The sequence below is a fragment of the Leptodactylus fuscus genome, chromosome 5 (genome assembly GCF_031893055.1).
Source record: "Leptodactylus fuscus isolate aLepFus1 chromosome 5, aLepFus1.hap2, whole genome shotgun sequence".
In the NCBI taxonomy this organism is placed as follows: Eukaryota; Metazoa; Chordata; class Amphibia; order Anura; family Leptodactylidae; genus Leptodactylus; species Leptodactylus fuscus.
In genome coordinates this window covers 49416672-49438256 of record NC_134269.1, presented here as the reverse complement: position 1 = coordinate 49438256, position 21585 = coordinate 49416672, and the positions used below count along the sequence as shown (strand labels likewise).

Genomic DNA, 21585 nt, shown 5'->3' with positions numbered 1-21585 from the left:
TATCTTCAGTATGTATCCCAGCTGCAGCAAGAGCTCAAAGAGGCGTATAAACTGGCCGAGCAAGCTTCAGGACAGTCTGGCAGAAGGAATAAGGCTCGACATGATCAAAGAGTTCGGGAACATGAGTTGAAGCCTGGAGATAGAGTTCTGGTGGAGCAGTTGGGACTGCCTGGGAAGCATAAGTTGGCTGATCGTTGGTGTCCAGAGCCCTTCATTGTGGTGGAAAAGCTGCCTGGAGTACCTGCCTATCGGGTTAGGCCTGAGTGTGGGCCTCGGAAGGAAAAAACTTACCATAGACACCATCTGTTGCCTCTGGGACAAAATGTCAATCTGTCAATTCAATCTAACTCTGACATACCGGAGGCTCCTCGACCCCCCCGAAGAAGTAAACGTTTTGAGAAAGAGACTGAAATGGCATCAGTAGATGGGGATAGTGAGACAGATGATGAATGGGGTTATGACGACCCGGGACTCAACAATCCAGTCATTGATACTCATGCCAATAAGGAAGTCGCCTCCAGAGTTGACACTGAAACAGATCTTCCAGATGGACTATCTGAGCAACTAGTGCAAAAGGCTGCATTACCCCCTAGTGATATGGACATTGTTTATGACTCATCTGAGTGGTCAGTGAAAGAGGGGGGGTCCCTTAACATGAAGAATGTGAAGAGAGGCTTGCAAGCACCAGTCCGGTGTCTGGGGCTGATGAGGGGATCTCTGCCACACCTATACGCCCGAGGAGAGTGGTTAGGCCACCCATGATGTTAACCTATGATAATAAGGGAAATGTCACTGAGGTCCCCAGGGTGGTACATCCTAGTATGGTTGGGGCGTGGCCGTATTTTTCCCCTGTGCCTTGGTATTATAACTGTGGTCTTAATGTGCCTATTGGTGTGATTAGTCAGGATGATCTAACCTCAAAATTTTTTTTAGGTGATGGGTCTGGACTCTGTGCTGCTCATGTCCAGACCCATCAGGGGGAGAGTGTAACCCCTGTGTGCAGTTCAAGGCAACGAGGGGTTAACAGTTTGCAAACATTGTGCATGCAGCATGAAAGCAATTGTGATTGTTTATCAAATCCTTGGAGGATGGGAGGGGCTGCTTGGCAGGGGAGACCATGTGCTCAGGCAGTCTGCAGGAGAGAGGGATCACAGGTGGATGCAAGAGTAAGATCTCCTGAGCTCCCAGAGGCTGAAAGCAAATGGAAAGAGGATTTAATTCCTTCAGAGAAAAGGTTACCAACTCTACAGGACGATTTGCCGAATAGACAGGGTATCCATACCCTCCCCAACCGACGGAGGCGCCTCCCTGCTACACCGCAACGTTCTTCCAGACTTAACCCTTTGGCAGCCTGTTGGACAGGACAGCGTTAATTCCTCTGGAACTGTAAGTGTACCTACCACCAGCATTCTTATTTAGACTGCATCCTATGATCCAGGAGTAAATGTTCTTGGCTAGTATAACTTTTTAAGCTGGAGCACTGCAGAAGGAGTAAAAGAGACTTGATGCATCCAGACACCTGCTGTGCTGCCATGTTCTATTGTAAGGGATAGAGCCTGCTGCTGCTGATAGATGATTGTAGCCAGTACTGGATTTTCTGCAGTGTACCAAATCTTTTGGACTAAGGAATATTACCCTGCCAGGAATTAAAGGAGCATTGTTCATTTTTGACATATTTCATGTGCACCAACGAAAGAAGATTCTTTCCAGAACCGCGGCAACAGGCCTTGTATTAAGACTGAGCTTAGTGATTGTTATACATTGTACTAGGGCTTTGCCATATAGACCTGCCATTTTCTAGATAGGTTTATCGTTTAAAGTATTATACCTTACTGATGCTGTGAATGTTATTGCATATTGTACTTCACCATTACTTTATTAAGTTCCATATAAAGGTTTCTTTGTTTATACCACAATCCTCTCTGGCGTGTTGGTGTGGGCGGGGCTTTCCCTTGTCAAGCCCCGGACAGAGATCTGACGAAAGGTACTGTCAACCCGGAAGCACCAGAATATCACCGACAAGGGTGGAGGCACTGCGCTAAGCAAGGTAGAACGGCAACTAATACTTATCCGAACGCCCCGCTACCCGGGGGTGTGGCCAAAGGGGGTGTTACATAAATAAATAAAGTTTATAATAAAAGTGAATAAAGTTATAAAGCCCCAAAAATGCCCTTTTTTTTATAGAAAATGAATTATATTAAAAAAAAACCCTAAAAATTAATAAAAACAATGCATATTTGGTATCACCGCGTCCGTAACAATCTGTACAATAAAACTGAAGCAACATTTAATGTACACGGTGCACGTCGGAAAAAAAAAAAAGCAAAAAACCCGCCGAAAGTAGTGATTTTTCGAATCTTACCTTACAAAATATGCTATAAAAAGTGATCAAAAAGTCATATGCACCCCACAACAGTACCAATAAAAAGCGCAGGTTGTCCCGCAAAAAATAAACCCCCAACCAACACTGTCAACTGAAAAATAAAAATGTTACGCCTCTCAGAAGATGGCGATGCAAAAATCACTGATTTATGTCCCCAAATGTGTTTTTATTCTACAGAATTAGTATCACATAAAAAAATAATACAAATGAGGTATCGCCATAACCGTACCGACCCGCAGAATAAAGGTCACATGTTACTTATACTGTACGCTGCATGGCGCAGAATTAAAAAGGTAAAATGCAATGCCAGAATTGATTTTTTCTTTTTTAAATCCAGCAAAAAAGGGTTAATAAAATGTATTCAATAAGTTGTAGGCACCCAAAAATGGTGTCATTACAAAATGCATCTCATCCCGCAAACAGCAAGCCCTTATATGGCCATGTCACCATAAAAATAAAGAAAATATAGCATCTAGCAATGTGAAGGCAAAAAAACCCCAAAATCGCCAAATTATTAGAACACGACTGGCTGCATCAGGAAGGGAATATATAAACTGTGCGAGCGGATATCAGGGGATACCCCAGATTTACAGCTTATGAGCGAAAAGACACCAGAAGTGACCCCCAGAGTGACTCCACCAATCATAGGAGCTACTGGGACATAGTAGGCAATTTGGTGTCTGCAATGTCCTCCTCACCGCTTACATATTCCCTCTTCAGTGCAGTTTTCAAAATGGGGTCACTCCTTTGGGGAATCCACTTTTCTGGTACCTTACAAGCTCTACAAACATGACATGGCGTCCAGATACCAAACATATGAATCTGTGCTCCAAAAGCCGCATCGTGCTCCTTCCCTTCTGCGCCCTGCTGTGCGCCCAAACTGCAGTTTATGCCACATGTATGACACTGGTGTATCCTGGATAACGGACGTAATGTCATATGTGGGTATAAACTGATATTAGGGCACAGCTGGACACAGAAGGGAAGAAGGGTTATTGGGTTTTTGGAGCACAGACGGTTTGGTTTTTGGATGCCATGACACTTTTGCAGAGCTGAAACACCAGTAAAGTGGAATCCCCTGATATGTGACCTTATTTTGGAAACTACACCCCTGAAGGATTTATCCAGGGGTACAGACAGCATTTTTAACCCCCAAGTGTTGCTATAACTTATTATCCATAAATGAATACGAAGCGGATTGTGAGAGGTGAAAATGACAATTTTTCCAGGAATCTGTCCTTTCAGTGCGTAATATATTGTGCCCGACTTGTATCAGAGATGAACGCTCTGAAAGCTGTTGTGCCCGGGATACCCACTTACCAGTTTTTGGAGTGTGTATCTCTGCTGACATAAGTTGGGCACAACATACCGGGCACTGAAATGGCGAATCTCTGGAAAAATTTCATTTTTAACTTCTCATTATCAGCTACGATTTCATTTCTGGAAACTAAATAAATGCAACACTCAAGGGTTAAAAACGCTCGCTACGCCACTTGATAAATCCCATCAGTGGGGTAGTGTCCAAAATGGGGTGACATGTCTGCGGATTCTACCTTATTGGCACTTCAGGGGCTTTGCAAAAGTGACGTCCAAAAACCAAAATAGCGCTCCTTCCCTTCTGTGCGCGGCTGTACCCAAATAGCCATTTCTACCCACATATGGCATTAAGTCCGTTATCCGGGGTACACCAGTGTCATACATGTGGGCATACACTGCCATTTGGGTACCCAGCAGGGAGCAGATGTGAAGGAGCGATATGTGCTTTTGGAGTTCAGATTTAGATTCTTCGTTTTTGGACACCATGTCACATTTGGTAAGACCCTAAAATTGCCCCTACAAAATGGGGTCACTTCTTGGGGAATTCCAGTTTACTGTCACCTCCAGGGCTCTGCAAAAATGTCATGGCGCCCAGAGGGTCCCTCTAACTCTGTACCCCAAAATCTAAAAAGTGCAATGCACCTTCCCTTCTGAGCCCTGCTGTGTGCCCAAGCAGCAGTTTACACCCACATATATAACTTTTTTCTACCCGGGATGGCCCACTTAATAGTTTTAGGAGTGCAGGTCTCTGACAACACAAAGTGGGGGCAACGTATTGGGCACCGAAATGGCATATTTCTTTCAAAATTTCAATTTTCATTTTGTACATTAATTTTTTGGAAGAATTTTTAGGCTCAAAGTGATAATACGCCTTGATACATTCTTTGAAGGGTGTAGTTTTTAAAATGGGGTCACCTTTGAGGGGTTTCCATTGTATTGGTACTTTAGGGGCTCAGCAAATGCGACATGGCACCTGAAAACTATTCCAGCAACATCTGCCCTCCAAAAGCCAAATAGCGCTCTTCCCATTCTGAGCCCCATCATGTACCCATACAGCAGATTATGGCCACATATGGGGTATTGCCGTGTTCAGGAGAAATTGTGTAACAAACTGTGGGGGGCTTTTTCTCTTTTAACCCCTTGTGAAAATGAAAACTTTGGGGATAAAGGGACATTTTAGTAATTTTTAACCTACACATCCCAAGGTTAGTAAAATCTGTGAAACGGCTATAGGGTCAAAATACTCACTATACTCCTCAATTAATACCTTAAGGGGTCTAGTTTATAAAATAGGGTAATTTATTGGGGTTTTAAATTATTTTGGTAACGCAAATCTTGTTTGAATGTGCAATGGGCCTGAAACATTTGGAAGCAAAATTTGTGTTCTGAAATCCAGTTGGTGCTCCCTTCTTTTTGGGGCCTACTGTGCGTCCGTACATAGGATTAAGGCTACAAAGTGAACATTTTTGAACACGGGAGAAATGGGGCCATCTATTTTGGGGTGTTTTTCTTCATTTTCATGCGTTGTTGTGTAAAAAAAACTGCCTTTAAAATGACTCTTTTGTGTAAAAAATATGAGAATTTTTTGTTTGACACAAATTCTTTTAAAATCTATGGGGTAAAAATACTCACTATATCCCTCAATGAATACCTCAAGGGGTCTAGTTTATAAAATGGGGTGATTTATTGGGGTTTTCAATTGTTTTGGTAACTCAAATCTTGTTTGAATGCGCAATGGGCCTAAAATATCTGCAAACAAAATTTGTGTCTTAAAATCCAGTTGGTGCTCCCTTCTTTTTGGGCCCTACCGTGCGTCCGTACATAGAATTAAGGCCACAAAGTGTACATTTTTGAACACAGGAGAAATGAGGTAATCTATTTTGGGGTGTTTTTCTTCATTTTCATGTGATATGTGCAAAAAACTGCCTATAAAATGACACTTTTGTGTAAAAAAAAATATGAAATTTTTTTGTTTGATGCAAATTTTCTCAAAACTTATGGGGCCAAAGTACTCACTATACCCCTCAATGAATACCTTAAGGGGTCTAGTTTATAAAATGGGGTCATTTATGGGGGGTTTCAATTGCTTTGGTAACTCAAATCTTGTTGAAATGTGCAATGGGCCTAAAATATCTGCAAGCAAAATTTGTGTTTTGAAATCCATTTGGCCCTCTCTACCTCTTGGGCCCTGCTGTATGTGTGTACATAGGACCAAGGCCACAAAGTGTACATTTTTTAACACGGGAGAAGTGGGGTGATATATTTTGGGGTGTGTTTCTTCTTTTTGATGTGTTGTGTGCAAAAAAACTGGCTTTAAAATGACACATATTTTAAGAAAATGAAAATTTAATTTTTTTCATCATTTGTAATAATTCTTGCAAAACAATATTTGTTTGATCAAAATGCTCACTAAACCCCTCAAAGAATACCTGAAGGGGTCTAGTTTTACAAATTGGGTCATTTAATGGGGGTTTCTGTCATTATGCCACCTATTCCTGTCTGCAAACATCGCTTGGTACAGGAAAAAATCACAAACTCAAAATTTCCAAATTTTGCTTATAAACTTGATAAACTTCTAAATTGTCTAAATTACTCAAATATGTTAAAATTATTTCAAATATGCTTGAAACACAAAAGGAATATTTAGAAATATATAACTACTAACTTTTTCGCCCTGTATTATTGTGCATATGTGAGATATCGCAGCTGAAAATGGAAAACATTGAAAAATTTTAAAAATTTTCCGCATTTGCGAGTTTTTTAATAAATTTACGCAAGTTATATCAGTCTAATTGTACCTTCTCAGTAAAGTACAACATGTCACGAAAAAACAATATCAGAATCGCTTGGATGCGCTATACTGTTACAGAATTATTCACTGATAAAGTCACACAGGGCAAATTTCCAAAATGTGGCTTGGTCATTAAGGTCCAAAACAGGCTGGTCACTAAGGGGTTAAAAAAAAAAAAAAAAAAAGATGTTCATGTAAATAATGTAGGTCTGAGATTGCACACCACTATACACAGACCATCTCCACCATAAGGCATAGGAATGGAGGGAATGAGGGCAGAGAGTAAGTTCGCATCATAGTTGGTGGCTCTGATAGTAAATTCATCTGATGTGACAGCTGGAAACATCAGAGGCACAACGTGAAGCCCCTGGGTCCTAATGCAAAATGTGTAGCCGCCCCCACCTACAATGTACTATTTATAATACTGGCGTCTTCTTAGGGTAGATTTACACAGTGGTATTTAGAGAGGAATTTGAGTCTTTGGTGGATGACCTGGTTTTTTATTCATGAGATGCTGGATTTTTTTGTTTGTTTTCTTGAAAGTACAATAAAAGTGTTTTGTGACCCAATATGTCCCAGTGCTTCACTATTGTGGGTGTGCCCCTTCACTCTCTGCGTTTGGTGTTATCATTGTGAATAGAAGACAATTGTGAAAGGACTGGACACAAATCCTCTCATCATATAATGAGTGGTGTAACTAGAGTCCTTTGAGCCCCAGATGCAAATTTTGAATCGGACCCCTACCCTCTCCCTATAGTGGCAGTTATGGGCGTTGCAGCAGTGTCCTATAGACTTGAATAGGACAGAATCCACAAGTGCCGCTATCTAGACTATGAATGACAAGTAAGCTCAGCAACCCACATATAAACAACTAGCATTTGCTTGCGACTTTGTCCGCGTGTCATTTTTGGCGACGATCCGCCGATGCCCGCGTCTCGGCTGAGCTTCATTTCTGTATATGCGCGTGTGGGCACCTGGGCGCCCACTCCCCCCCCCCCCCCCCAAATGTGTCTCCCGTGTCCCTCCTTACCTTTTGCCCTTGGCCCATGGCACCCCAAATGCCTCTTCTGCGCCCACCTCCGCCCATGCGCCCCCCGAGCTCTTCTCCTGGCCTTCACTGCCGCACGGACCCAGCCACCCCCGCCCGGCCCACCCAAACCACTCTCCTGAGCCACCCCCTGCAGCACGCCCCCGGCCAGGCACCCAGACCTGAACCATACAGTTCCCGCAGGGTACTCACCAACCCGGCACACCTGATAGATGTGTTGTGGCCCGCACAGAGTGGCCGCATGTCCGTGTCTCGGCGGTACTGCGAGTAGCCACCATGTTCTCTGGCGTGCACACTGTCCCTCGGGCGCGGGAGAGGCATTTGGGGTGCCAAGGGCAAGAGGTAAGGGGGGACCTTTCATGCTGCGTGGGTAGGTGGCTACTGTGGACCATTTTATGATGTGTGGGAGGGGGCTAATGTGGACCTTTCATGCTGTGTGGGAGGGGGCTACTGTGGATCTTTCATGTTGTGTGGGAGGGGGCTATTGTGGACCAGTTCATGTTGTGTGGAAGGGGGGCTACTGTGGGCCAGTTCATGTTGTGTGGGAGGGGGCTATTGTGGACCAGTTCATGTTGTGTGGAAGGGGGGCTACTGTGGGCCAGTTCATGTTGTGTGGGAGGGGGCTACTGTGGACCAGTTCATGTTGTGTGGGAGGGGGCTACTGTGGACCATTTCATGCTCTGTGGGAGGGGGCTACTGTGGATCTTTCATGCTGTGTGGGAGGGGGCTACTGTTTTATAGCAGACTAGAGATGAGCGAACAGTAAAATATTCAATATTCGTTTCGCATAGCCCCTCAATATTCGACTATTCGAACGAATATCGAACCCCATTATAGTCTATGGGGGAAAAAAATGCTCATTTCAGGGGATCCCACTCTTCGACTCAGGAGAGTCACCAAGTCCACTATCACACCACAGGAAATGATGCCAATACCCTGGAATGCAACTGGGACAGCAGGGGAAGCATGTCTGGGGGCATCTAACATGCCCAAGTCACTGTATTACGTCGGGATCCCTGTCAGCTTGCAATACGCAGGAGCTGACTTTTTCCCATAGGAATGCATTGACCAGCATTGATTGGCTGAATGCCATACAGAGTATAGCATTCGGCCAATCAACGCTGCTTCTGCTGGAGGCTCGTCTGTGAGGAGGCGGAGTCTAAGATCAGAACAGAGTGGAGACTGCTGTGGACTGATCTTAGAACCAGCGTTGATTGGCCGAATGCTGTACTCCTTATGGCATTTGGCCAATCAATGCTGGTCAATGCATTCCTATGCCGAGACGTAGCAGTGCTGGCCGTGCGCTCAGCTCGTCTACACTGGAGCTGCAGCCTAGCTGAGCGCATGCAGCAGAGCTGAGTGTGCAGCAGGGTTCAGCGCACACTCAGCTCTGCTACATCTCTGATGCAGCAGAGCTGAGTGTTCAGCAGGGTTCAGCGCAGTGGCGTAACTACCACCATAGCAGCGGTAGCAGCTGCCACAGGGCCCGGGGCATTAGGGGCCCGGTGACAGCTGCTACCGCTGCTATCATTATTCTCGGAGGTCTTTTCGGACCCCCGAGTATAATGATCGGGGCCCCCTGTTGGTGGAATACTTTCCACCCACAGGGGGCCCCGAAGCTGCAGCAACGGCTGAGACACAGGAACTGCAGCTCTGGCTCCTGTCAGCGCTTCAGCACGCTCCCCCTCTTTCCCCCCTCCCTTTCTCTGCCTGTCCTCTGCCCACCAATGAGAGGAGGAGGCGGGGCTTATCCCTGCCGAGCTCCTGCCGTCCTGCACTGGAGGAAGAAAGGAAGAAGGAAAATGAAACTAAAGCTACACAGGTACATACTGGGGTTACTTATTAATGTCAGGCATATGGGGTGATTACTTGTGTTTTAGTAACTCCATGTGCCTCATATTAATAGCAGTTAACCCCATCATCTCCCTCACATTAACCCCTGTGTGCCTCACCATAAGAGTTACTGATATGTGAGACATATGGGGGTAATAATAATGAAGATACTTTATTATTACCTCCATGTCTCTCACATATCAGTAACTATTATGGTGAGGCACACAGGGGTTAATGTGAGGGAGATGATGGGGTTAACTGCTATTAATATGAGGCACATGGAGTTACTAAATTGTAATGCACATGACCAGATTTTTTATCCACAATTTGTCCTGGTATAGCGGTCAGCGGGTGACGTGACAGTATTTAGTCCTATAGGGGCCACTATGGGACATAATACTGTGTGCAGGGGCCACTAAGGGACATAATACTGTGTGCAGTGGCCACTATTGGGTATAATACTGTGTGCAGGGGCCACTATGGGACATAATACTGTGTGCAGGGGCCACTATGGGACATAATACTGTGTGCAGGGGCCACTATGGGACATAATACTGTGTGCAGGGGCCACTATTGGGTATAATACTGTGTGCAGGGGCCACTATGGGACATAATACTGTGTGCAGGGGCCACTATGGGACATAATACTGTGTGCAGGGGCCACTATTGGGTATAATACTGTGTGCAGGGGCCACTATGGAACATAATAGAGCGCGCAGGAATGCGTAGGAGGGACTCGGTTGAGATCTTAGGTGTCGGGGGGGCCCCATGTCAAAAGTTCGCCACGGGGCCCCGCCATTCCTAGTTACGCCACTGGTTCAGCGCATCTCTGATGCAGCAAAGCTGAGTGTGCAGCAGGGTTCAGCACACGCTCAGCCCTGCTACATCTCTGATGCAGCAGAGCTGAGTGTGCAGCAGGGTTCACATCTCTGGTGTAGCAGTGCTGGCTGTGCGCTCAGCTCAGCTGTATCTCCGGTGTAGCCGAGCTGAGCGCACAGCCAGCACTGCTACATCTCGGCATAGGAATGCATTGACCAGCGTTGATTGGCCGAATGCCATACAGAGTACAGCATTCGGCCAATCAACGCTGGTTCTGCCAGAGAAGGCGGAGTCTAAGATCGGTCCACAGCAGTCTCCATTCTGGTCCGATATTAGACTCCACCTCCTCACAGACGAGCCTCCAGCAGAAGCAGCGTTGATTGGCCGAATGCTGTACTCTGTATGGCATTCGGCTGATCAACGCTGGTCAATGCATTCTTATGGGAAAAAGTCAGCTCGCGCATATCGCAAGCTGACAGGGATCCCGACCAGATAGAGCCCCAAAGAGCTGGATGAGTGACATTCCCACCTAAATAAAGGTAATCCCTAGCTAACCCTGCCTGTACATCTGTCCCTGTCTAGTTCACAGTCTCAAATTAACCGAATGCTAAATCCACCATTCGTATAAATTGGAGGTCACCTGATTTAGCCAGCTAATTACTTTTTCCGATTTTTTTTCGATGCCTCCGTTGTCGTAGTTCCTGTCCCACCTCCCCTGTGCAGTTATTGGTGCAAAAAAAGCGCCAGGGAAGGTGGGAGGGGATACGAATTTTTAGTGCATTTGCCTTGTGGTATTTGATTGGAATTGAATACCTCGAACGGCCTGATATTTGATCGAATAGCTACTCGATCGAACGGTGTTTGCTCATCTCTATAGCAGACATGTGCTATGATTACAGGCCATAATAACATTGCACGGTCCTATAAAACAGATCCTGTGCAATATAAATAGTGAACATTAATTGTTTAAAAGTACCAAATGCAGAGACCTATACCTTTCAGTACAAGCTCTGTAAAGCCCCATTCACACGACTGTAATTTGTGGGTCTGCAGAGTTTTAAGGTTAAATTGCCGTGTTGGCACTCCACGATGATCTATTGGGTTCTGGGTTGCAGTTTGGGCACTCGGTCTCAAAAAGGTTCACCATCACTGCCTTAGTTCCTTCAAAAACTGTCTGCAAGTGTACTAAATTGATGGAAGGCAGGGGGTGATCACCCCAAATATTGATGTGATTTTAGATATCGCTTATGTTCATTCATTTCATTAATTGACAAAACTATTAACGCTTCTATTTCTGAATGCATTCTTACTTTTCAGCATTGCTTGCATGTGTGCTTAAAACATTTGCACAATACTGTACATGTCACTAAGCACTGCTAATCTAAAGAAGCCACATGACGTAAAATGGACTTGTTCACAATGGGGTGCACAGGGCGGAGATGGTATCCATCAGGTTGGGGAGACATAGGAAAGAAAAACACAGTAGTATAATGATATGGCCACCCTTGTGTTAGGCCCAGCTCACATTTTTTTTTAAAAAAAGTGTAGATTGTGAACCAGATATAGGGCTCACATCACAATGTACGTTTTTTCCCTATCAGTATGGCTTTGCTGTATGGGAGGAAAGCCATGCAAACATGGGGAGAACATACAAACTGCTTGCAGATGAGTCGAACCAAGGACTTCAGCACCACTGAGCCACCTTGTTGCTCCTAAGGCCTGGTTCACATCTGTGTTTGGGCTTCCATTCAGGTGGGGGGTCCACTTGGGGACCCCCTGAACAAAAACCTAATCCGCTTAGAAAATCGGGTGCCCGTGGAAAGCCGCTGTCCCCATAAACTATAATGGGGCCCATGTGGTTTCTCCCCAAAAAGGGCGAAAAATGTGGAGAGGGGAACGGAATCCCCATACAGAGAGCCAATGCTGGTGTGAATCCAGCCTTATTTAGCACAGAGCTAGGGCTAGATTCACACTATCATTTACTTTTTTGCTCTGCTGGACCAGAACAATGGACAGACGGCCCGCTACAACAGTGGCTACATATGGAACCTGACAGTCCCCGTTTATTATAATGGAATCCGTCAGGTATCCGTTCTTTAAAACTGAAACCGCTGGACAAAAAGTCGGACTTGCAGGACTTTTTCATTTTTAGACGTACGTTGCGACGGAGACTCCAACGCAGGTGTGAACGTAGCCTGAGAGCTTTGCCTCTAACAGAACCAATCCCTGACTGCAGGGGGCAGCATTTTGGCAGCTATACACTTTAACCCTGCTTTTGCTTCAATTTGGGAAAAAGGATCTGAGGAGTCTACAGTAGACAAAGCATGGTTGGCGGGGACAAAATAACAATAGGTGGAGGTCTTTATATTAAAATTTAGCCTGCACCCTGTTTTACTGTAGTGCTGCAAACATAAGACACGTGTGCCTCATACATAACCCCTATGTGCTGTCCTAGAGTAAGCTGTGAGGTGTGTGACGAGCTTTGTGTGAGGGTCCCCCGGGGGCCCGGCCTGCGGCGGCGGCACACCATGCCCTATGACTGGCCGCATACACATCGCTCAGTGTCACTGTCCTCTCTGGGTACCAACAATTATTGTAGTGATGATGGGGATGCAGAGCCACGCCCCCTGACCGCCCCTCACACCAATTAGCGGAGAGGGCTTCTTTCTTTCCCGATCCTGTCGTCCTATTGGTTACTGAGCCATCACTCACCTTTTCTGCTGCTTCGATTGGCCGGCTAGATTGTAGAGGCGGGCTGTGTCTGCAGCACAGCCCGGCGGGCGCACTGTGACCCGGAGCGGGTGTGTACCCGTTGTGTGCCCGGTTTCGGGATGATGTTAAGTCGTCTAATGAGCGGAAGCAACCGCAGTCTGGACCTCCCATGTGTGTGCACCGTGAGGCTGCTGGACGACTCGGAGTATACGTGTAATGTGCAGGTGACAGGAGGGAGCAGGGGGACTGGATGGTGGCGAGGGGGACACGAAGGACAGGCAGGGCACGGGTGGGCCTGTGTGTGGCCAGGAGATGGCATGTGTGTGCGGGGCAGCCTGCAGGTACAGGCTCATGTATTGGGTGCCCGTCACCTTGTATAGTACAGACAAGTGCATCTGGGTGACTGTGCTGGGCACCAACCTGGCACACAATGCACTTTCCTGTGCCACACACTCATGTGCCATGCTGAGTGCACTCATCTTCCTGTCTGTATACTTACTTATTCTGCTGCCTCTACTGTATATTCACGTCTGTGGGACTCAGGTTGTCTGAAAATAAGGTTGGTCTGAGCAGTTTATACTCAGGGGGGCGCTATACATGAGGTGAGCCATGAGTACCCATCCCTGTCTGCAGGGGCCACCATTTTGGCAGGTATATCCTCCATCCCTGCAATATAATGGGGATCTACAGGGTGCTGCCATGGTGCCCCTCATATGTCATGCTGTGCTGGTCTTACCCTCTAAGTGTGAACAGAGCCTTACTTATAAGCGCCGTCTTTATTACATAGGTTGATATATTAGGGCTGGGTAACTCATTCCTAAATATGAGGGGTAGTATTCCAGGATACTTGATGGCCATGTCTTCTCTGTATGTACCTCATATTATTTATATGTCTCATTCCAGGCATCCCTCTGTGTCCTACTAGTGGAGAGAGGCTTCAGTGTGTATATAGGTGTATACAGCTCTTGTGCAGATCTATAGGAGCCATATAGACAAATAACCTAACCCCGTGCTGCGCGTGCTCATACTGAAGTCAATAATAATTTCCGTTATTGTTGCAGGTTCTCTATATTTTTCAGTGGACGTTATAAAGATGAAGGGCTAGATGGATGTATAATACAGAATAAAATGAAGGATTATAACTAATCTAACTATAATTGATAGGAAATAGATTTTTAGGGAGGAGAAGGTAAACCAGGGATTTATTCAGACTGCCAAATTTGGGGTCGGGAAGTGATTTTTCCCTAATGTGGTGTCCACCTCCTAGGGCCATGATGGCCAGAGCCCTCTCTGTGGAGCAGATTACACTGTGTGGGGGCCACTGTGGGGAAAATTGTACTGTGGGTGGGGGGCATTGTGAGGCCACTGTGGAGCATATTGTACTGCTTGGGGTCCCTTCACTACTTATATCACCCAATATCTGTTTTATAGCAGATGTAATATTGTACAGGATGTAATAACATTGCATGGTTATTATATAACAGGTCCTGTGTAATGTAAATAGTGAATATTAATTGTTCAAAATGATGCCAAATGCAAACTATTACATTTCAGTACAAAGTTGTTTGTATAGTTGAAAGCTCGGTAAAGCCCCATTCATATGACTATATGTTGTGGGTCCGTAATTGTGGATCCGCACAGTATTAGGGTTAAGTTGCTGTGTTGCTCTCTGTGATAAATTAGTGGGTTTTGGTTTGCAGTTTGGGCGCTCGGTCCCTAAAAGGTTTGCCATCACTGTCCTAGGGGGTTTTGCCTTCTGGATCAACACAGTAGGGACACGGGTTGAACTTGATGGACCCGTGTCTTTATTCAGCTATATTAACTATTTAGTTTGTGTAGCACTTATATGATGGAAAGTCATCCAGTAAGCTTTTGTCCCAGGTTATTTATGTCCTACGTCTATAGTTTGCTAGTGGTTATTTATCAGACACACAAAGGGCATCTATTCCTACATAGGGTCGTACATAGGCAAGTCATTGATACACATTGTACATGGTACACTCCAGTAATGGTATATGAGCCCGGCCTTGTTGTACAAGCAGATGCTTCTTATGTATTATAACTGGCATATTGCTAAATGAACCACCTCAGCCAACATTTCCTGCTGTGTCGGGACGGAAACAGCAAATAGAGACCAGCGGGGGAACAGTGAGTATAGGGTATTTTTTTTTGTCTTTTTTTTTTACCTGTTTTGAATCACTGCCACCAATTTTAGTCTGGCTGGAAATTTCCTTTTCAGTAGGTATTATAACGGAGATAACCACTGTGTATGTTCTAGGATAGTGATGGCAAACCTTTTAGAGACCGAGTGCCCAAACTGCAACCCAAAACCCACTAAATTATCACAAAGAGCCAACACGGCAATTTAACCTTAATCCTGTGCGGATCCACAATTGCGGACAATTATGGACCTGCAAAATATCAAATCAAACAAGCTTTATTGGCATGTCCGAAAAGATATTTGGCATTGCCAAAGCTAGTAGAGTGTTTGCGGGGGTTGGATTCGGGTGGGTGAGTGGTGGGTATGGGGGGGGGGGGTTGGTGGTTTGGGGTATAACAGTCCATGGAGTCTCATCTTCCTCTTAGTTGGTGACCACTATATGGGGAGGTGGGGTGGGGCGGGTGGTTTGGGGGTATAACAGTCCGTGGAGTCTCATCTTCCTCTTATTTGGTGACAGCTGGACACGTATTGGGCAGCGATCTCCACAGTGGCCTCTTCTTCTCCCAGTAGGATGTAGAGTTTCCTCTTCTCGTCTGCAGATATGAAGTCTGGGATGTGGGAAGAGAGTCTTTGGTAGTAGACGGCCCTCACAGCTGAGTATTTGGTGCAGCGTAGCAGGAAGTGGGTCTCGTCTTCTAGGGCCCCCTGGTCACAATGCTGGCACAGTCTATTCTCCCGTGGCTTGTACGTCTGCCTGTGTCGCCCCATCTCCATCTCCAGGTTGTGGGCGCTCAGTCTGTACCGGCTCAGGGTCTGTCTGTGCTTGGGGTGGCGTATTCTCTCCAGGTAGGTGGCCATGGTGTAGTCCCTTTGTAGGGATTGGTACACGGTGAGTTTCTTGGAGTTATTTATTTTGTTTCTCCATTCTTCAATGTACTGCTCTCTATTTGCCTCTGTGGTTGCCTTTGTTTTGGCCTTGGTTATCATCTGTTGGTGTTTTTGGTTTGGTGTTTGGCTGTTGTTTGGTTGGTGAGTGTCTGGTTTGCTCTGGTGGCTTAGCCATGCTTGGTGGTGGTAGGAGTCAGGCTTGCTCCCCTGGATGTGCGTCTGGAAAGCTAGCGCCCTCTTCTTTATGGTGAGCCATAGGAGGGTGTGAATGGAGCTTTACAGAGCTTTCAATTATACAAACAACTTTGTGCTGCATTTGGTATAATTTTGAACAATTAATGTTCACTATTTACATCGCACAGATCTATAGGACCTTGGTTATATAGGTTATATAGGACCTTGCAATGTTATTATGACCTGTAATATTATCACATGTCTGCTATAAAACTGATACTGAGTGATATAAATAGTAAAGGGCCCCCACACAGTACAATCTGCTCCACAGTGGCTCTTACACAATACAATCTGCTCCACAGTGGTCACCACACAGTATAATCTGTTTCTCAGATGGGTGCCCACAGAAAGGGCTCTGAGTGCCACCTCTGTCACCCGTGCCATAGGTTCGCCATCATGGTTTTAGGACATATATAGGACACTGGTCAGTGTGGGCCCGGTTGCTGGTAAGGCACTATGCACTTTTTCATTCATCCGTTATAACATAGCGATTATACATACATGGTCTAGTGTCCACCTGTACACCGGGGGTCTCAGTAGATGCACTGAGCATTGTTATATGACATATCCTTGCAGTGACACTTTTTTGGAAAAACCATGATGTGCTACTGGTGCAGTTTTTCCCTCTGTGCTTTTTTGCTGCTGCCGCTATGTGGGGTATTGGCCTTATACATCTTGTGAGGGTTTCTCTGAGACACTAACATCAATGATCTATCTTTAGGTTATGTCTTCTATATTTTAGCTTATGTCTTCTATATTTCAATGGCAAGAGGTCACTTTTAAGACCCCGACAGACAGCATGACAAAGGGGCTGCTCACTTCAAGCTCATTCACATGTATACTGTATGCTATAGCTTATCATGTTCAGTCCTATTCAGGTAGGTTATGGCCTCCTTGGCAGTCAGACACTGATGGCCTATCCTGGGGATGAGCCACCGATAACGTAGTTGTACTGTACATATGTCCTGATCTAAATTTGGAAATTTATACCTTGGAGCACACAATCCAGTGATGTATACCTAATAAAAACTGATGTCCATTGCAAAGTTTGGCTGACGCTGACTTATTCAGTGCCTGAGGGGACGTCCGCTGTCCTAGTCTATTCTGCTGGTAACTTAGTTGTAGGTATCTATGCGATGCCATAATAATGGTGGGTGCAGCTTCACGCAAAGAAAATGGCCCCTGAGGTCCTAATAGACTAGTAGGGCTCCATGCACATTGTTTGGATGAGCCTCACTGAGGTTTCTATCCTAACCAAGCTCACGTCATGTGCACCTCACCTGCCACTGTCCTCTCAGTTATTATAGTACTGTCTCGTATTTGGTGGCAGATCCTCTAGTTTATCATTTTTGATATATTCTTTGTAGGAATCGGGATATATCATTTGTGGGTGATCCCATAAGCTCGCTCATCGCCACAAGTCAGAGACGACCATTCATATTCACTGGAAAATAGACCAATTGTTATATATGTTCTTATTCTGCATTGGTTGTCAGGCATTATAACCTTGGGTGACAATGACCATTTGTTTCTTGGTGGGAATAATTATGTTCATTACGTTTTTGTGTGATGATAATAAGATTTTTATATTTTAGTTATTTATTTTCCATTGTTTGAATGGCACCCACATACTCCACAGTGCTGTACATGGATTGTAGTCCTACATTGGCAGTACATTGTTGGACATATGAGGTATTCCTTCCATCTGGGTTCGGCTGAGTGTGCATGTGTTTTCAGTAGCAGTTGGGAAATAGGCTTCTGTCAGACATGTCTGTCAATTATTTCAGAAAAGAGGGATCAGGCGTTGAAAACCAACATGTCTGACACTTCATTTCTCCAACTTCTTCTGGCAGGGGAGAGCCTGGACCCCTACTTACCCCTACTTACGATATGTATGGCCACCTATAGAGTAAGCAGGGCTGTGGAGTTGGAGTCGGAGTTAGGGTCAGTTTTGGGTGGTCATATTACTTTCTATTTAGGGTGGGTTCTTATTACTGTTATTTCATGTCTGTGGCTCTCATCTTCTGCAGGATGCTGACAGACCCACCTCTGTCGAGTATCCATCTGCCTTCACCTCCATGTAAAGTTACCTCCAAGTGTCTGTTACGTCTGTTACTATCGTAATAGTCCATTGCCATCAATTGCAATTCATTGCCATCCTATAACAGATGATACCAAGTGACTTGTATAACGCTAGTGTGAACATAGCCTTAATTAGATGCATATTTACTTTTATAGGAAGTCAGTCAGTAACTTTACTGACAGAGGAGCTTTACTGTGTCTGTCTGACCATGGCTGGCAGCCATTTTTGAAGAAGGTAAAGTCAGAATAGGAGTCGGACTTTGGCTGTGCAAAAATGCAGCAGTCAGATTTGGCAATTTGGTCTATTCCCCAGCTCTGACAGTAAAAACCTTAACAGATATTTGACACTTACATCAGTCGTGTCCCCCAAAGAGCTCACAACCTAATTTCCCTGTCGTAAACACATGTACACACTAGGGCTAAGTTCATAAGATGCTAGACCTGGTCTCCTATTCAGCTTGTATGAATAACATGACTCCTATTGAGTCCTTAAAGGGGTTGTCCAGCTTTTTGAATCTGGTGAGCTATCCTTAGGGCTAGTTCACACGTGAACTGCCCGCGCGGGTTTTGACACAGAGAGAGACGCGGCGAGCCCCGTCTCTCTCTTGTCAAAACCCGCCCGCCGCGACCATCGTGGTCGCGGCTTTCACCTCCGCTGTCGGCTCAAATGAATGAGCCAACATGGAGGGTGCTGCAGCCGGGCGGAAGCCGTGCGGCGCAGCCCGCGCGGCTTCCGCCTGAAGAAAGAGCATGTCACTTCTTTTCTCCGCTAGCAGCAGCCCGCTGCTAGCGGAGAAAAGAAGCCCGGCGGTCTCCATAGACCACCATTATAAGGGGAGGTTTTGGACGCGAAATCCGCTGTCAAAAACCTCCCCTTATACTCACGTGTGAACTAGCCCTAAGTCTGACTTTTTGCACCTGTGCCAGTCAAGTGAAGAGACCTTGTCTTTTGGGCAAGTCCCGGAGTCTCCTTACTACTTATGCTAGGTTCACACTAGCACTGTCTCTCCATTGTTTGGGTCCATCGGACAGCAGATACACACAGAACCTGGCAAGCCCTATTGACTATAATGGGGTCCATTGGGTGTTTTATCCAGCGATTTTCGATAGACATTGGGATGGATTCTCCAATGTAGCCTTACTGCAGATATTTCCAAATCAGTTCTGCTTTATTCTCCAGAAATGAGACCTTATCCTAGAAGAAGAAAGATCCAAGGGAAGACACCTAACTTCTTTCCTGAGACTGCTTACCCCTGGAGACCAGAAGTGAGGGATCTGGTGATGATCGTCCCCCCTTTGGCTTTAATTATTACTAGATTTCCTCGTAAATGGCCGAATTCCCCCATATCTGTGTCCTTGTCTATAATTATATCACAATGACTGCAATCTCTCCGAATTGACGGCTCTTGACTATGATCACTTTGTCTACTGCACAAAACACTTTTCTCCTAGTGGCGTCTCCAGTGACTGAATGACGCTTTGTGACTGGTGAATGCTCTGTATTCTGTCTAGTCTGACATGATAACAGGGACAATGAGCTCTGTGAGAGGTTTTCTCACACAGCTTGGCTCGACTTCAAAAATATATCACGTTCTGACTGACTAGCCTGTGTAGTCACAGACTACGGGGTGTCATTCTTGTGCCCAAAGTATGTGGACACCATTTCATTGCAGTAACATCCTCAGGGGGCGTTCACACGCAGCAGATTTTGTTGCAGAAATTCCTGAGATTGACAATCCGTTCCATTTATCTGAATAAGGCCAGCACATGGATATCTGCAAGCTCCATTAAGAAGAATGGAAGTGATTTTTGCCACAGAAATTTCTGCACTAACATCTGCTGGGTGTGAACATTCCCGTACTGTTTTGAATACGATTCACAGAAATACCCCCACACGAGCGTTACTGAAGTTGGCAAATCTGGCGTGTCTTGCATTCAGTTCAGATTTGTTTATAGGATTCCTGATTCCTTCTGACCTCCTCAATAGACATGCATACTTGGATCAGCCAGGTGCCATTTCAGGACAGGACAACTCTGGCAGCTGCTTAATTTCCTTGAGAAGAGAGGGATTGAGATCTGCCGTCACCTGATCTAGACAAAATCTGCAAAATCTAATGTGTATGGAATCTTTATATTCCTGTTCTGTCACTTTCTGCATTTTGGCTACACCTTCACTGTGTATGGGCATTGATTCTTTGCAATATAAGACTTACCACCAACTGTGAGGGCTCTAGGATGGCAGGAATGGGTTGCACCTATGACATTACCACCCGTTTTGGACTGTTCACCAAAATGGGGGTCCTGTGCCCCCTGTTTGAATGGAATGGTGGTCGAGCATGCACATTACTACTCCGGCCCAATAGTCTTTGTATGCTTGTCTCCTGCTCCATTCAACTCTGCCTGGCCACAGCCTGAAGGGAATCGGTGACATGGGATGGGCCAGTACAGGTTCCAGCGCTCAGAACCACATGATCTAGTAGGTGTTACCTATCCACGTGTGCACAGGTGATAACCTGTTATCACTGAATTACCTTTTTTAAGCTGGCAGGATCGGTCAAAGTTTGCTGTTATCTGCTTGAGAAATGTCAGTAATATAAATGTAAGTCATGACACTCATGTCAACAGATCATAAATGCCGGTTTTGCAGTTTTCTAGTTTTCACAGCATGTGTTCTTATCCACTGAAGGGAAAATATAAGTTGCAAAAATGATAGGAAAAGCGTAAAAATAGCTTCCCATAAAACCGTGCAGTTCTTTGCTGCATTTTGTTTGTACAATTATTTCTCGCTTTGTTCATTATAATGTAACTTGGCGTCTGTGCTAGATGACCACTGCGGCCAAATGCAGCTACACTGCAAAATGTGAATGTAGCCCGTGCACGCTGTGTTAAGTGCAGTGGAACAGCAGTATGGAGAAGTGATGTGTGCATTATGCCAGGGCCGTTGTGACCACAGTCTAATAAATCCTCTTTAAAATCCAATATTGTTAGGCTAATTTATCAGTTTTCACTGTAATGTGTGGTTTACCGTACAAAGCTACAGCTGTAGTGATTGATACACGATCATTTATACACAGGAGGTATATCAAGGGTTACTAAGGATGTACTGATGCATCACATTCACACATTGGGTTTGTGAATACATGTAAACGTGGATGTCACAAAATAAATCTAAGGCACGTATTGGACAAAATTTGTTTTACAAGGCGGTACTGGGCTGGTTCTTCTTTGGTGGGTGCACGGTCACCTGGGGAACTGACCCATGTGAAAGGATAGGGAAGAAGGATAGACTTTATTTGTAGAAAGTCACATCACATAAG

General features: G+C 45.3%; 1 protein-coding gene across 1 annotated transcript in view; it reads left to right on the top strand.

Annotated features, from left to right (window-relative positions):
* Positions 1-12962: 12962 nt before the first annotated feature.
* FRMD5 (FERM domain containing 5) overlaps positions 12963-21585 on the top strand; it is a 53596-nt gene continuing 44973 nt past the window's right edge. Inside the window, exon 1 of the mRNA XM_075273164.1 lies at positions 12963-13127. Within this exon, the coding sequence (XP_075129265.1) occupies positions 13023-13127 (105 nt within the window). The 5' untranslated portion in view covers positions 12963-13022. The remainder of the gene's footprint in view (positions 13128-21585) is intronic.